At 33.3% G+C, this 17973-nt stretch overlaps 1 protein-coding gene across 1 annotated transcript in view; it reads right to left on the reverse strand.

Moving 5' to 3' along the window:
• LOC144964252 (adenylate cyclase type 5-like) overlaps positions 1-17160 on the reverse strand; it is a 128517-nt gene extending 111357 nt beyond the window's left edge. The window contains exon 1 of the mRNA XM_078898310.1: positions 16219-17160. Coding sequence (XP_078754436.1) covers positions 16219-17058 — 840 coding nt within the window. The 5' untranslated portion in view covers positions 17059-17160. The remainder of the gene's footprint in view (positions 1-16218) is intronic.
• Positions 17161-17973: the final 813 nt, after the last annotated feature.

Consider the following 17973-nt stretch of genomic DNA (forward strand, 5'->3'; position numbering starts at 1 on the left):
CGGAGGAGGGTGAGACTGCATTGTCCATCGATTACCTCCCTTTTCATGACACATGTGTGGAAGGACATTGTCCAGAAGAAACAGTTCTCGTTCCATCTCCAAATCCGGTCTGACTCGACGAATTCTTGCTTTCAATCCCTTTAATGTCTATTTGTACCTGCTATCTCATCAAGAAGTTCTTCTATCAGATCTGATCAATGCTTCTGTCTTTATTTGATTCACTGAGTTCACACTGCTTGGATAGCGACCATCACAAGATTTGTGAGATAAAGACATGGTCGAGGGGGTTTCAGGTTAGGTGTTGGATTGCGTCTCGCTTTCTTCTAAATTACGAGATACACGTTCCACCCACCTAAAAACAATGCCTCTACAAAACGCCTTAGTTTTAAAAACTTTCCCAGGGCGTTTCAAAATATTACTCGAGGTTTCTTCTTCGAAAACAAGAAATTCAATGACAGCTTCCAGTCGCTGACGGACATTCGTGGGGACAGCCATTTTGAACTGCCATAACTTTATCACAATTTGACAGAATTAAAATTTTCAACTTTTGGTTTACAGAGTACAAGTGTAAGTGCAATTGAGCCAACTATGACGTCACATGAAAAAGAAATGAACTCAGTGGGATATTTGCCCTATAATTACTTTTTGACTCACCATCGTGATAATAATAATAATAATAATAATAATAATAATAATAATAATAATAATAATAATAATAATAATAATAATAATAATAATAATAATAATAATAATAATAATATTATAATAATAATAATAATAATAATAATAATAATAATAATAATAATAATAATAATAATAATAATAATAATAACTAACAACAATAATAATAATATAATAATAATAATAATAATAATAATAATAATAATAATAATAATAATAATAATAATAATAATAATAATAATAATAATAATAATAATAATAATAATAATAATAATAATAATAATAATAATAATAATAATAATAAAAGAGACTAATACTTTTCTTTAATGGCGCGGGCGGGGGGGGGGGGGGAATCGAATATGAACAAAAAATCTTTTGGCCGAACGTAGATCAATTTTAGCTATTTTTGGCGGGCGATCCTTTTCTGTCATGGGACCCAGTGTATGGAATTCTTTCCCTAGAACCATCAAGGAACAACCAACTATTAATTCCTTTAATCGAAACTAAACATTTCCTTTTCACGATTGCTTATTTTAAATCTGGGACATACTTTATGGTTATAAGCCTATGTGTGAATATTCAATTGTGGGTCTGCATGTGTGGGGGATTGTGGGTTGTGGCACGAGAGATGCATTTTAAAAAATATTTTTCTTCAACCAATGTAAAGCGCATTGAGCATTATATAATTTTGAAAATGCACTATAGAAATGCCATCTATTATCATTGTTGAAATTATACGTAAACCCATTTTAAATTCGGTTACACGAGTAATCTACATAACAGATCATTACAATGACAAAAAGCTGTGTTGTTTCGATTTGATCCGTTGAGCCTTGCAAATGAATGTTTAATTGAATCGGCTTTTGATATTTCTGTTAAAATTATGAAGATTATCAACCAATAACCACACTTGGCTAATACTAATATGAGTTGCACAGAAGAAAGATAGCTATTTGATATTATTCTGTTTAAACAGGCTCTCACCTCGGAGTATGATTCACCTCCCCATAATTAATCTTCTGCACTCGATTCATTAATAACCATAAAGTTTGTTTTGTGTTGTTTTGTTTTAGTTGTTTGTTTTTGGGAGGGGGGTTCCCCCCCCCTTTTTTTTAAATTTTTTTTGGTATTGCTTTTAGCAGTAAAATAAAATGAAACTTTTAATTTGCATCGTACTTCGTATTAAATATATTTTAATTAGTCAAGTTGAATAAAATCCAGAAACTAGATTGTAGCTACTCTTATTATGTGTGTATTTTTCTGAGGAAATTCACTTGTAATCAAACCTAGTAAGCACATTCTGATGGTAAATATTTTAGAGTGCTTGCCTACAACAAAAGTAGTCATTCGGTGCCTTCCTTCGCGTATACACAACCTATTTGCAATTAAGACGCACCGATCTACGTTCTTACCATTATGAAAAAAATCGTTACCAAATGCTTAGAAGTTTTAAAAGGGAGAAGAGCATGGGGGCCAGTTGAATGTGTCAAAATGGTAGATTACCTTTTGAAGCGTATATCTAATACAATCTTCTGAACATAATAACTTAATATTCTCCGATTTGACAGCATTGCTCTCTCTACTATTAAATTTTCCAAAGGTATTTGGCATCCAGAATTATTTTATATTTGCTCCACTCAAAGAACCTTGGCTCTTCTAAATTTTAAGACATTCATGAAGAGAATTTGAACCTGAATAAAAACAATAAAAACATTATTCGAAGGGGATAAGAATGTGACTCTAAAAGCTGTCATATAAAATGGAGAATGTACTTTTTTGATTACTCAAAAGAGAACAGTGTCACTGTTTATAGGACTGGTCATTAATCGAACCGGTCAGAAAAGAAGCCAACCATTACGCTTATTTGCCATTCTATTTAAATTCACATCAAGTTTTCATTCCAACCTCGAAAGTACAACAAAATAAGGCAAGTCAATGAAGAACAAAAGAGGATTAGTCAAAGCTGACAATGGTGAGTGAACGCGTTAACCAGAGACGTGAGAAGGGATGGAGAAGGGTGGCAGTAGTAGGGAGAGACTATAATCCTTTGTTGACGTCAGTTATAGCTTTTGTGACGCACTGACCACAGGGCGTCTTCACAAAGACAGGAAATCGGCTCAGATCATTTTAAGATTTATTGGCGATTCAAAACGAGGAACCATAAAAGATGTGTATAGAAATGCATGTTTACTTTCTCTCAAACTGACTTCTTGCCGTCCGCCTCTTAGTCAACAGACTGAGACGTTTAGGCAGCAGCTGGTCTAATTTTATTGATGAATTCCCGTCATTGGTCTCGATAATTTGCAAGTGACTGCAGGTCTGCAAGATCTTTTTCCGACAATTAATTCTTAATGGTTTTGAAGGCAGCTTAAAGGTCAATAAGAAGTCGTACAAATAATCCTTTAACCTACGCTAAAACATTCTTTCTTCATCTTTTTTTTTTATTGGTTTCCAGTTGGGATAGTTGTTTTCTTTCTTTAAAAACCGGTATAAAATCTTCAAATGTTGAAAGAAAAGGGATGTCATATTCAGAGGATTTATAGAAAACTGATTAGGTTATGATAATGAAATTGACCGGATGCTTTATGAGAAAAAAGTTTTGACCAAGTAGAAAAGACCTAAAAATAAAATAATAAATGACGAGAGAGAGAGAGAGAGAGAGAGATAGAGAGAGAGAGAGAGAGAAAGAAAGAAAGAGTGAGAGAAGGGAGAGTGTGATAGGGCTATTGAAAGCTAAGGAAGTATACAATAAGAGAAGAAAAAAAAGATGGGGAGGAGGAAGAGAGGAGGAGGAGGAGGAGCAGCAGCAGCAGCAGAAGAAGAAGAAGAAGAAGAAGAAGAAGAAGAAGAAGAAGAAGAAGAAGAAGAAGAAGAAGAAGAAGAAGAAGAAGAAGAAGAAGAAGAAGAAGAAGAAGAAGAAGAAGAAATGCCCCCCCCCCCCTTACCATGTCTTGGGGCGCGAATTTTTATTTCGAGAATCACCGATGCAATCGCGAAGGCAAAGTGTTCGGTCAATTTAGTTTTAGGATAAAAAAAAAACAAAGAAGAAACAAACAAAAATAACAGCTCAAAAGTCAGTCTTTAAACTTATTATCTTTACTATATTATTTTTTAAAATTTTGTACAACTTCAGTTGGTCGGGTGGAGAGTGGAAGGTCAGAGGTAAAGAATTGCTGACCCACTTTTCGTTTTTCCCATATCAGAACACCTATAGATAGTTCGAAGATGACGTCGCTCAAGCCTTTGTTATTGTATTTTGCCATCCGCGTTTGTGAGTGATTCTCACTAAACTGTATTACCGCGACTATAAAAGTTCATGATTACACAATGTTTTGTGTGTTGGTCCGTTATACTTCCGGATGGCAATGTTATGAGCTTCTTAGCCAAGCGCAAACTATCTATAGGGAATGAGATTAGCGGAAGAGTAGCGTCCCTTGATTGGACGTCACCGGCGGAGAAGTTATCTGTAAACAAACCAACTACAAGCCAAGCGCTCCAAATACAAAATTTATTATTCATATTTCTGTACAAAAATGCATATCATAATCAACGTAGATTTTTTCTTTAGTTTTCTCCATTATGAAATGTTAACAAAATATGATGTAGACTACAAATTAAAAAATAAAAGATGTTGATAAATAATACAATACGATGAGACAACCCTTCCTAAACTTACTGAACTTCCCGCTAATGATTGGTACTAATAATGGCGATAGCGTCTGTCGGTTGTCAAGACGCGGCTTCCAACAATGGGGCGCTACTCTTAAATCTGTTTTGAAATCTCATTCCCTCTTGCCAAACCATGTGTGAAAAATCATTTGCATGGATTTGAAAACCAAACCTTTTAATTTTTATAAAATTCCCAACGAGTGTTGATAGCATTTTGAACATTTTTGAATCAACAAATGCATTCTTTCCATAAAATATTTTATTCATATCAAAAATAAAGATTGATGCATTAAAAGAAACTAAATGGCAATTTTGACATTAGTGTTTAAATTATTTACATTGTTTTACGAGCGATGGCATTTTACGAGAAAGCTTTGTTCGTTTGTTTGTTTGTTTGTTTGTTATTTAGTTTCCTGAGCTTCGCTAAAAGCAAATCTCTCGTGATTATGAATCATTGGTACAATTCTAATTCTTTAAAACTAGTGACGGAGATGGTTAATGGATTCACATTATAATCTTTTCGTGATAATAGTGTTGATTAGAGACAATGCAATATTACAAAGCAACTGATAGAAATAAAATAGCAAAGATATTATAAGGTACTATATTTGTAATGTCAAATATCAATTTGGTCCTACAAATTATACGTGTACCATTTCGGCGAAGAAGGAAGTACTCGAGACGGAAAGGGTTTTTCACATGACAATGTTTGCCTTGGTCCAATTAAAACGGATAAAGCCATTTTTGTAATTTTTAAAACCATTCAAAACCTATTCATATTGGGCAAACATTCCCGTTTTAAATACTTCAATTGATTGAATGACGCTACCATCAGTTATGATTGGTCACTACGTGCCTCTGATTTTGTGAAAGTTAAGTGAAAGTAATCGTGGTTAGTGACTGTTGTAGGTTAAATCCTACTTGCAGGATCAGTGGTTGTGCGGTTTACTATTTCTTTGTGTAACAAAGTCAAACGACATTGAGAGAGGTCAGTTATTGGGTGATGTTAGCAATGATTGCAAAACTCGCCTCGACGTTGTAATCTGGGTAAGGCACTTTGTATTTGCCCACTCGACTAAAATATGAAAGTGTAGTTATAGGCGATGAAGACACTGTAAAAAAAAAAAAACACCAATACAGCAAGGGTACATATCAGAGTTGACTTGTAATGCATGAACACTGATTGACCAAACACATAAACATATATTTTTTGTCTCTTTTAAACATTCAAAGTTCCCCACGCTCCATTTTTCATGTTTCCCCTAATCGTTTTCTCAACTCTAGTAGGTATTGGTAACTGGATTTTACATCCGATCTTTAATATTATCAGTTCAATGGCCTCCTGGCGCATCGTCGATTCATGATTTTGAATGGTGACAGATTCTGTGTAGAACAGTAGTGGTTTTACCACTAACGATGTCATTGCTTTGGCTTTTCAATGCAGAGGCAATGTGTCGACTTTCTCCCTGAATTCATTGAACATCGCAAGATAAGGTATTCTAGTTTTTTTTTTTTTTTCATTACGACATACTTCTTGCATACAGCTGTGTAATAAGTATCCACAAGAACGAATTTTGCCATTTTATTTCGCCCAGACGAAGCCGAAGGTAGAAACATTATTGTAGGCAAGATTACAAAAAGGGTGAGAACATAGACATAAATCGCACTCTTTCAATTGTCGAACACTCTATGGGAATGATGCATATACATTTCTTACTTACGAATAAACACAAACACACACACACACACACACACACACACACACACAGACACATACTGGGATTATGTGTTTTAACGCATGTACGGAAAGAAATTGATTTTAACCATTAAAGAGTAAGCTGACTGGAATCACCGGGAAAGTAAGTTGCCCCTTAACACAAGAAACAACTTTGGACAAATAGGCTAATCTATATCACAAAAGATCACCGACAACGTGAAATACATGATATTAAACACATTTTTAAATATACTACTGACAATTATTGTTGATTCAACTTTGATTTAAGCTTTGAATACCGCGTTTGCAACAAACAAGAAAAGACAAAGATGCTGTTGTTTGTGTATTTAATTATGAAACAGATTCTAGTCTTGAACGCGGAATTTTAAATTGAGTTTATTTTATTTACATTATTTCTAAAAACAATAATTTTAAAATATTTAGTCTTGAACCATTGCAAAGAGATAGTAAGTCGCTGTGGTAATTGGTTTTTTCATAAAAAAGTTGTTAATTTGTTTTAAATGACCATTGCAAGACAAATCTCAAAACGTTTAAGAGGACATGCAAGTACCAAAGTAACATTGATATAATTGATCAGACTATTTTAAATCTCCTCAGTCTTGTCTTCCAGTTAGAAGGACGGGCTTTGCTCAGAAGAGAACTGAAATGAGGAGGCAGGTAACAGATCAACGCTATTTATAGGGAATACCTAATTAGTATTCATGAGGCCTCTAAATCAACATTTGCAGTTGTTCTATTGGAGGGGATTAGCGAAGCAAAATAAGAGTGGCTGGAGTTTTAGAACAAGAGAATAATGTCGACAACAGGAGAATTTGAAACATTGATGGAATTCGACTGTGTTCAAAACAATGAAAATTTAAATTAATGAAAGCCGCCATGTGGCTCAGTAGCTTAGCAGTACGGTGTCTCGTCTTGTATGAAAAGTCAAGCAATGTTAAGAGTTGTTTATTATTGTTATGATTATTATTATTATTATTATTATTATTATTATTATTATTATTATTATTTATTATTATTATTATTATTATTATTATTATTATTATTATTATTATTATTATTATTATTATTATTATTATTATTATTATTATTATTATTATTTTATTATTATTATTATTTTATTATTATTATTATTATTATTATTATTATTATTATTATTATTATTATTATTATTATTATTATTATATATTATTATTATTATTATTATTATTATTATTATTATTATTATTATTATTATTATTATTATTATATTATTATTATTATTATTATTTATTATTATTATTATTATATTATTATTGTTATTATTATTACCGTACTCTGAAAAAAAAAGTTTTAAAAAAATGGTAAGAAAATTCATACTTCAACAAGTTTTCCAGCCGTAATTTATAAAATGAGTTGTTTTCTTTTCCAGAGTACGGCTGGATTGGCTACGGATTCTTGTAAATACTAGGATTTCCGCCATGATGCTGTAGGCATTGACTTATATCAAAAGGAAAACGAGAACGAAGATAATATGTAATGCTTCAATAATTAACATATCACAAACGATTGTTGACGTTTCGGGTTTCCTTATTATTTATCAAAACATGATTTTAGATATGGTGATGTTACAAGAGAAAAAAAATATCATGGAAGAAATGAATTATATTTAGAAATAAAATATAGAAATAAATACATACGAAAGTGTAATGTTTACAAGGACATAAGAACTGGAGTTAGGTGCAAGAAAGTGAAGAAATACAAGTATAGAAGTGTAATTTATTTTCCCTCTGACTCCAAAATAAATCGTCTTGACATTTCCTCTTCGATATTAGATCTACACGTTATGTTTGTGTATTTATCAAATTTTATCTTCAACAAAATTCATCAATATTTGTTTCACATCTGTTTTTATTTTTTTTTCGAGAAATGAACCGAGAAATGCCAACAAGCATCTATCTGACTTACACCATTTATTGAAGCTTCACTCATCTTACTGGTCGTTTTCCTTTGGATTCAAAGCCTTAAGTAGCATATTTGTATTAGATTGATATTACAAGTTCAACGATCATCTCTCTGTATCTAATATTGAAAATCACAAACATTTCTAAATGTCAGAAATGTACTTTTATTATTTTCCAATAGTGACCTAGCTCTTTTGTATAATGCCAAAGGTGCAGCACTAGATAGGACACAATTATTTTATTTTTCACAAATCTTTGAAGTCTACATTTATTGCTGTAGTCTAAATAGGTTTCAACATTTTATTTTATTTTCATTCCAAATAAAATTGTATAATAAGCGTCAACTTCTTATTAAAGTCAAACTGTGATTAGTCACTACGAGGATGTTTCAACTGATTCAAACCGACGCTCTTTCAATCTAAAAGGAATAACCCACACATGTTCAAGGTTTATACATATATATATATATATATATATATATATATATATATATATATATATATATATATATATATATATATATATATATAACACACAATAAACCGTGCGGCACAACTATAATTAACTAATTCAAATTAAAATATACAAATTCATATGTCCCATTTTCCACGGATTCCTCATGCATAATGCTTCATTGATTCCCACGCAGTAGATCATACGGAGTCCGATTTTTATTTCAAAAAGTATAAGACCCCTGTTGGACCCTCTTTTTATAATACCAATAATTACCATATCTGCCACTGTCTATAATAAGGTGTCGCAAATGGTTTCAATTGGTAGAGAAATCGACTTAAAGACAAAAGGAGAGGTCTTGGATTCACTCGACTTTTGTTCGGCCCCCTGTTTGCCTTGTGGAAATGGAGTGGCTAGGTTTAGTAATCTGGCGAAAAAAGACTTTGCTGTAGATGAGCGTACAGCCCAAAGAGATAAATCACAATTGATTGTTATTATCCGTTTGAAGGTACAAATACCTGGGTAAATGCTGGCTCTATTGGCTCTATCATAATATCTCGACGAGGGAATACTTAATTTACACTATAACTAGAGAGATTTATTTATATTTGAATCTGTTATTTAAAGGATGGTGTGTCTCAAGAACACAACCATAATCACAATCAACATCGCTTGACTTTGTATAAAGAAAAGACCCCATGCTCCTTGGCAATATATCTTAATATAAACTCGTATTGAAACGTTCGTTAACTCGAGGATATTTCCTATCGTGATTAATTCAAGGTCATTGCATAATTATTTCAATAAAATGTTATAAAACGTTTAAATGACTTAAAATTCAGGAGATGCATCAAAATATGATGAACACCACTAATACTAATAAAGTCTCCAAGGAGCAATTCTAATAAATTGAAATGAATACGATAGATAAAAAAAATCATGGAAAGTTCCGGGATTAGCACATCATTTTTAAGCTAAAATATTCCATCCGCTTTTTAAAAAAATATAGATGATGATCGACGGATGTATCGTCTTTAAAATATCTAATTTGCGAGTCCTAATTCTTAATATTAATCCATTGATGATCACATCAAAATCCTTTCATCTAAAAAATTCTAATTCAATTCTATCATAGCTAAAAAATTGTATTTGCAGCGTTCCAGTGTTCTCTGTGTCTTTCTTTTTTTTCACGGCCATTATGTCACTCAAGCTAATGAAAATGGATGTGAAGGCGCGTGATGTGCAGGGCTCTATTTACAAAGAGAAAGAGAAGATTCAGAAACGCAAAACACTTTTATAAATGCCTGTCCGCAAGCCATGCTGCTCCCTTGAAAATCGTGTTAAGCAAACAAATTTATAATTTCATTCGTGAAGATTCAATAGCCCGAGGTAGCAAGCAAAAATATTCCATAGAAAAAAGGATGAGTGGGAAGATGCCTGTCTTTTTTATTACACAAAACCTGAGTGGAATATGCTGTAGGGTTAGAAAATATACGGGTGTGATGCGGGGAAATAATGAAGATGTTTTTTAAAAAAACATATTTATAGCCGAGAGTATAACCCCTAAAGCAATTTATAAATAGACGCCCATCTTTAAATACTATGAAAGGTCACAGGAGACATGATTTCAAGAAGATCCCTTTTCAAATCGCTAGCGATAGTCTGATGTGAGGAAACATTTTAAAAGGCTGGCATAGAAAGTAAAAGGTTTAATGGCCCTTTAAGTGCAGGGCACACAATAAGGTGTGTAATTTCTTGTTGCGAGGGACCCGTGTAGGAAGTTAATTGAGAGGTAGTCTACCTGGAGCAAATAACACAATCTCGCCAATATCTGAAGATAAATCTGTTTGTGATAATTGAATGACTTTTCATTGTCATTGTGATATTTTGTTGCAGGACGCTAATCCATATCAAAACCAAAACGATTTATAGCATTTATTTCAAAAAAGTATTCATCTGTCAGAGATTGGTTAACATGATAAATATTGGGGGAATAGGTATCGTTTACAGACAAAAAACAAAACTCTAGTAGATATTTTTACAGCTCGAGACAATGTAGACTTGTCGACTGCTTATTCTCGTTTTCCCCAATTTCAACTAACATCAAAATATATCACTATTCAACATTACTTAGATCACGATTTGTCTGACGATTATGGGGAAGGAAATAATGTTGATTGATGATAATGGTGATAACGAATATGATGGCGATGATGATGATGATGATGATGATGATGATGATGATGATGATGATGGTGATGATGATGATGATGATGATGATGGTGGTGGTGGTGGTGATGGTGATGGTGATGATGATGATGATGATGATGATGATGATGATGATGATGATGATGATGATAATGATGATGATGATGATGATATTATCGATGACATCGTCGACAACGAAGATGACAGTGACAACATTAAGACAATGATTATGATGCCTAACAACGGCCATAACGATATTATGCGATAGCTGTGATCGGCGATTATACTGGACTATTCCCCTCTATCAGAAATAATACAAATCACATTAACGAGTATGATTCCCCAGCAGCACTATATCGTTACAGACGCCACCAACTTTATCTTGATGAAAGTATCAACTGGAAAAGGGCGTTGTAGGACTTTTCTACTTTCATTACTTTCTTCCCACGTCCAAGATTAGTTCCAGAGAGCTGGCAATGCCCCAATGTTTTTGTGGCTCTTTTTGGTCACCCTAATTAAATTTACACCAGACACAAATTAAATAGACTTACAAGTAAGGCCACTCACCCTCATCGGTAACAGACGGAATACGTCTTTCCTGGTCTAGAAAAGGGGCGAGTTGTTCGCTACAGACAACTGCTCTTCAACACGCAATGTCTTAATTTCTCAAAGACATATTAAGTAATTTGGATTCGTACCAAGAGCCCTTTAACAATTTCTGTTCACACTGAGGACGCTTTGCCCATGGACTAAGATGATAATTATCATTATCATTCTGCATGTATATAATTCCAGACATAACGCGTTAGGCAAGGAAAAACCATTCCAGCCTTTAAAACAAAAGAAATAATACATTATCAATCGTAGATCAAGAAGTATAAAATCGGAAATGTATCTAACAGTCATCTATCATTTAATAATTATCTTAGTTTCGCGCTTATTATTATTATTATTATTATTATTATTATTATTATTATTATTTATTATTATTATTATTATTATTATTTATTATTATTATTATTATTATTATTATTATTATTATTATCAGCATCATCATCATTATTATTATTAATATTGTTACTATTATTATCGCCATTAACACCATTACTATTATCATCATCATCGTCGTCGTCATCACTATATTATTGTATTTTATTTTTCCTATCCTAGATGATTTTATTTAATTGTTAGATTTTTTAAGTGATTGGTTTGCAGATGGCACATTACTAAAAGGACTAAACGCCCTTCACTGTTTTAAAGCCCAGATGTTTGATTTGCACTTATTTACAGATCTGCTCGTTGAACGGGAAGTAGTGGTGAAGGAAGTGAGCCTGTGGTGAACTCATTATCAGGTATGTAGTTTAGTCAATCTAGCCACAATAATTACTTAGACCTCGAACAAATTGCAACAACATTTAGCATACTAAAAGCCTGGAACTGTGTCCGGAAAATGCGATAAATGATAGTGTGTATAAGGTCAACAAATTACTGGTGATAAAGAGGAAAATATCCATTACACTTTATCTCATGACATTTTGATTAAGACTGAGAAAATTGCATTATATTTAAAAAAAAAATTGCATGCATTTAATCTGTAAGTCTTCAAATAACATAATCATTTCTTGCTGTGCTGGAAGATGTGGAAACTATAATTTATTCAACCAAATCACAACAATAAAGAGAAAAATTCTTTATATTCATTATTTCGTGAAAGAATTTATTTCGACTTTCAGTAAACTGAGACTTACTTATATATTCCCCTGGTGCCATCCAGAGACGTATATGAATAAGATACTAAAGTCCATAACTCTAGCTATGATTGAATTCTGTTAAATATTATAATTTCTAGAGGTTATAATTTGCATAAATAAACCACGAATGACAAAGATGAAATTCCCATACCGTAGTGTGTCGTAGAATATCATTCCGGTTTGGAAAAAAAATATTCGATAAAGTTTTGAACAGGTTTGCATGTCACGTGCTTTAAAAAACACATCGTTTGTTTTTGTTGTGTTTTGTTGTTTGTTTGTTTGTTTGTTTGCTTGTTTGTTTTTTTGTTTGTTTGTTTGGTTTTGTTTTTTGTTGTTTTTTTTTTGGGGGGGGGGGGGTTCGTCTTTTTTTCATTTAAAGATTGGTATTCTAACCATCAAACTGGTAACACCCGCAAAACACGACCTACTAGAAGTTTGGGCACTTAGTGATCAAAATAGTTGGCCCTTGTTGCAGAGAATAAGAAACTCGAAAATTTTCTTGATGGACAAAATGACAGTGAGCACGTCTATTTTCTGAAATTTTATTTGCCATCAACCTTCCCTGTCAAATTTTTAATCTCGCACAATTTGACGCTCCAACTGCCTGTACTTCAAACGATTACAATGACCAAAGGATTGCGACTAAAAACGCTTATTGAAAAAAAGAGCTTATTTTTTTATATAGTTATGTATTTATCTTTTTATTCGTTCGTTCATTCATTCATTCATTCATTCATTCATTCATTCATTCATTCATTCATTTATTTATCTATTTATCTTTTTTTCGTTTATTATTTTAGTAAGCGATTAAAGACATCCAAGGAGCAGCAAATGTTATGGTGAGGGGATTAAACCAGATAAAAATGATTATGAAAATCCTCATCTGTTGCGCTGAGAGATAAACGAAAATAAATTTTAAGAAATAAAAGTTTAAAAGTTGTACAGGAATAATAAAGGGCGATATCTAGAATAATCTCTATAACATTTGATAACGGTGAGACATTCATGTATAGAAATGTGTAAATGCCATTCATTTTACCATTTTCCCTCCCCTTGCGACGAACAATTTTGCACAGAATGTCTATCATTTTTTAAATGTTTACAAGAGTCATTTTTAATGTGCTAAAGTGTTCATACGACACTATGACTTCAGAACACCGAGAGAAATAAGGAGTTGATCATGGTAATGGGGATGTTTGGCTCAGCGGCATTTTCTTTGCTTCATACCAGAAAGGTACAGGGTTTGACAACCCCACGCGCAGTGTTTAGCAAGTCATTACGTCCTAGCTCAATTTGCTGACGCCTGGGTTATTCCATTCTTCCCTTGGAATGACCATAAAGACACATTTCCCAATGAGGATTAATAAAAGGAATGTTATTTTATTTTAATCAATTGGACCAAAATTTCGAACATTTATCTAAGTTTGAGGTTTTCCATCTAAGAAAAACTAAAGATATCTGGTATATCATCGTGCAAATCACAATAATAGTTGGACAAAGCTTTGTGAGTAATATGGTGTGTGTTTTTTTAAATTATTGACACATTTCAGATTTTAATAACTCCAAAGATGAAAGACTTTATCAAACAGTTTTTTTTGCCATAGGTGCATATTTTAGTTACGTTTCGATTGATATACGTTTTAACACTGTGAGCCCTTTCGTAGCTGAATTATGATACCATGAGTAGAAAAGGGTATCTTTATAAAAATAAATCGTACTTTACAGTGTTTGTTTTTTACCATATTGACACATTTCAGGTTTAAATACCCCAACAGCTGCAACGACATCAATTTGGTTTTCAACATTTCAATTCAAATTTATTAAAGTTTTTTTTCTGATATCTTACTTGTGATCGTGTTTTTGCATAATTGTCCGATCTAAAGCTACACGTTACAACCACCCTTTTGAATGTGAAAAAAAATCTATAACTATGTCAGCCCATAAGAACATGAGAGAATTAAAGAATGATATACAGAGAAGGAAGACTGGAAGAATAAAAATTGCTCAGAGGGAAAGATGGAACTGTTTGTCTGTGCCTATACCTGACCGGGTGAAAAGCATGGAGATGATATAGATATAGTAGCTCAGTGTGGGACCCACACACATCACAAGAAATCAATGAGCTAGATAAAGTTCAACGTTGGGCCGCCAGATTTGTCATTGGAAACTATGAGCGGGATATGAGCGAAACTCAGCTCATGAACAACCTCCAATGGAAACCGCTAAATGAAAGAATTTCAATCAACAAACTCCTCGTATTCCACAAAGCAAAAAATGGAAAACTCGAAATTCCAACTAGCCATTTGAAACAGAACAACAACAAAATATGAAACTCAGCATTTAATTTTGAAATCCCCCACACAAGAACAAACCATCATCTTTACTCTTTCTTCCCCTCCACCATCCGACTTTGGAACTCCCTACCAACAACTTGTAAACAAGTCCTTTCGACTTAACTGATGACTTCAAAAATCGCTCCCTGCTTCCCTCTCAAACTCCTGTTACTGAAAAGACGGCCATACAATCTGCAGTCTGAAGCTTTGGCCTGAATGGAAGAAGAGGAAGAAGAAGAAGAAGAAGAAGAAGAAGAAGAAGAAGAAGAAGAAGAAGAAGAAGAAGAAGAAGAAGAAGAAGAAGAAGAAGAAGAAGAAGAAGAAGAAGAAGAAGCAAGAAGCAAGCAGCAGCAAGAGCAGCGACAGCAGAGAAGAAGAAGAGAAGAAGAAGAAGAAGAAGAAGAAGAAGAAGAAGAAGAAGAAGAAGAAGAAGAAGCAAGCGTCTCTCCAGTTCACCCAACGTCTTTGGCAGCAGAGCGAACGGCTTCTTTTCTTTTTGTCTTCAGGTGACGTCATTCACAAAATAATTTTACAGTGTCAAGACAATATTCCAAGTTGATATTCTTAGATTGACATGTTAAATAAAATAAACTTTCGGGGGAATCATGTCGGACAAAGCCAAAATAAAAAACGATTTATGTCAAAAGTGCCATTTTCTACTGATGACGTCATAGCCCAGCTACCAAAGGACACACAGTATTAAAACGTATATCGATCAAAACTTGAATAAATTCTACACATGTGGCAAAAAAAAAAACGTTTGATGAAATCTTACATAGCTCTCGAGTTATTCCAACCTGAAATGTGTCAATAATAATTTAAAAAAACACTGTATTTTAAAGAAAGGAAGATATCCATATCAAATAGACCTATAAATTAAGTGGCGTTTCGGATTCTCTTTAATCACTTGTCAACAGGTGAATGCCATAGTAAAAGCTAACAGTTAAGAAAGAACATGAAATACTGTAATCTTGCCTTGATTTCAATCAGACAACAATCACCCTACCATGAAAAATTGCTTGAAAGGGAATTTCGTATTATGACCGTTAATATTGGTTACAGAACAGAATGATCGTCAATCTTGATGACATTATTCTTTTAAAATTACAATCTAACATCTTACACCTTACTGGGCTGTTTTCTTTAACTATTTTATGGTTTCATGCGACAGTAGAACAACATCACAGGAAGGATGACATGCAGACACGCTAGAACCACATTTCAGCTGGAAACCTATAGGAATGGAGATTTGGCTAAAATAAATATCATCCAAAACATGACAATGTGTCAAAAAAATTCTCAATGAAATAAAACGGATTGTGACTGCTTCTAATCTATTGATGAATTTTCTATTCCAGGACACATTCAAGATTTAGAATGTCACATTCTTCACTAAGACAACAACAGAAAAAAACCCAACAAACTTGAAAAATAATGTCTCTTACCCGTATCTGAGATAAAGATGGATTGTGGTCTTTTTCGTTTACGTACAAGACAAGCAGCACCTGCCCAATTGACATGATTACTCCAAACACGAACGATCCACAGATTGGAAGAGGAATACCTGTGTATATAATGTAGATAAAGACCAACGTCACCAACATTGCATCTCTCATGTGGATAAGACTCTCATCCATCGACATTGTCACTACCAGTGTCAACAAAAGAATTGCGGTTATATAAGATATAACGGACAATGTAATGTGATCGATTTCCCTTTTGCAACACGTGATTGAGTTACACGATTCGAGTTTGTTTCTATACAATATACATTCCATGAAGACAAACATGGACATGATGACTGAAAAGACAATGTGGCTGGGGAATGATCCTTGTTCGTGATAGTCGATGACGTAAATCCCAAGAATGAAGGCACAGAGAAGAATACACACTCCTATCATGACAGATTGAGTCATTTGATCAACCTTTAGAAAGTAACGTTGGTAGAGTGTCTCAAGTTTCCTGTCTTTAAACCGTTTCGGCTTCAGGATGATGATGAGCCTCTTCAGCCAATGTCGACAAAAGTTGAAATTCTGTCTAGTTTCTATATAAGTTGTTAGTCGACGCTCTTCACTGGGGACTGGGCCTGACTTAGCCTCGTCATCAATAGACCTCTCCGTGGGTGTGCTCCATGCAATATCCCACGCCAGAATGACTGATGAATTGAAGTTTTGTGTTGGACTTCTGTTTCCATTTGAACAGTCAGTCTCAACAGAGTGGGCTAGCTTTGTCATTTGGATAAGCTCCTCTTCCGTGTCGTCAGACAAAAGTTTCATTCTTTTCATTTGAGAATGTGAGTTTGATCGGTAGGTGTGTTAAACTGCCAATAGCTTGACATCTTAAATACATTGTGGACTCTTATGATTGAATTTCTGTTACCTCTTTGATAAAATTAGGCCTGCAAGAATAAAAAAAGAAATGTATGTGTTTAAATACACTTACTAATGCAATTCATAAATATTGAAAACAATCCCTGAATTACCGGAATATAGTAGAAGTAGTAGTAGTAGTAGTAGTAGTAGTAGTAGTAGTAGTAGTAGTAGTAGTAGTAGTAGTAGTAGTAGTAGTAGTAGTAGTAGCAGCAGCAGCAGTAGCAATGGAAACAATGATTGTAGTTAACCAATTAACTGCGGACTCTGGACAGACACGCATTTATAAGTTGGCCAGAACATTTGTCCTTTAAATATCAATCGATTTATATCATCTTGGTAAAAACTCAAGGTTTAAAGCTTATGCCAAGAAGAGGGTCAATTAAATCAATCGATATTTCAATGCCGAGTTTTCTAACCAAATTTCGAAATCGTGTCTATCCAGAGTACGGCAGTTAACTGGTTAAAATAACAATATTAACACCATATCAATTGTCATTTCTCGAGATCTTCTTTAATGATTCATTTATAATATCCTTTCATATATTAAATCACGCTAACTTGCATATCTTTTCATCTATAATATATTGACATTTATTCAGAGATTAATTCTGTCATAAGATCTCATCAAAATCTTTTTGTCACGATCTCTCACTCCATTCCAGACAATGATTTTAAAAATATTTCTTCGTGATATTCTCAGACATATGATTTTGTTCTATCTCTTTTATATTACGATCTGATATTATCCTTGAAATTAGTGAGAAGCTGATAAAAGTTGCTTAGTTAAAAACAGACAGGACGGAATGTGTTGAGTTTATTTTTCCATTA

The sequence above is a fragment of the Berghia stephanieae genome, chromosome 2 (genome assembly GCF_034508935.2).
Source record: "Berghia stephanieae isolate SIO BIC M18660-M18661 chromosome 2, UCSD_Bste_1.3, whole genome shotgun sequence".
Classification (NCBI taxonomy): Eukaryota; Metazoa; Mollusca; class Gastropoda; order Nudibranchia; family Aeolidiidae; genus Berghia; species Berghia stephanieae.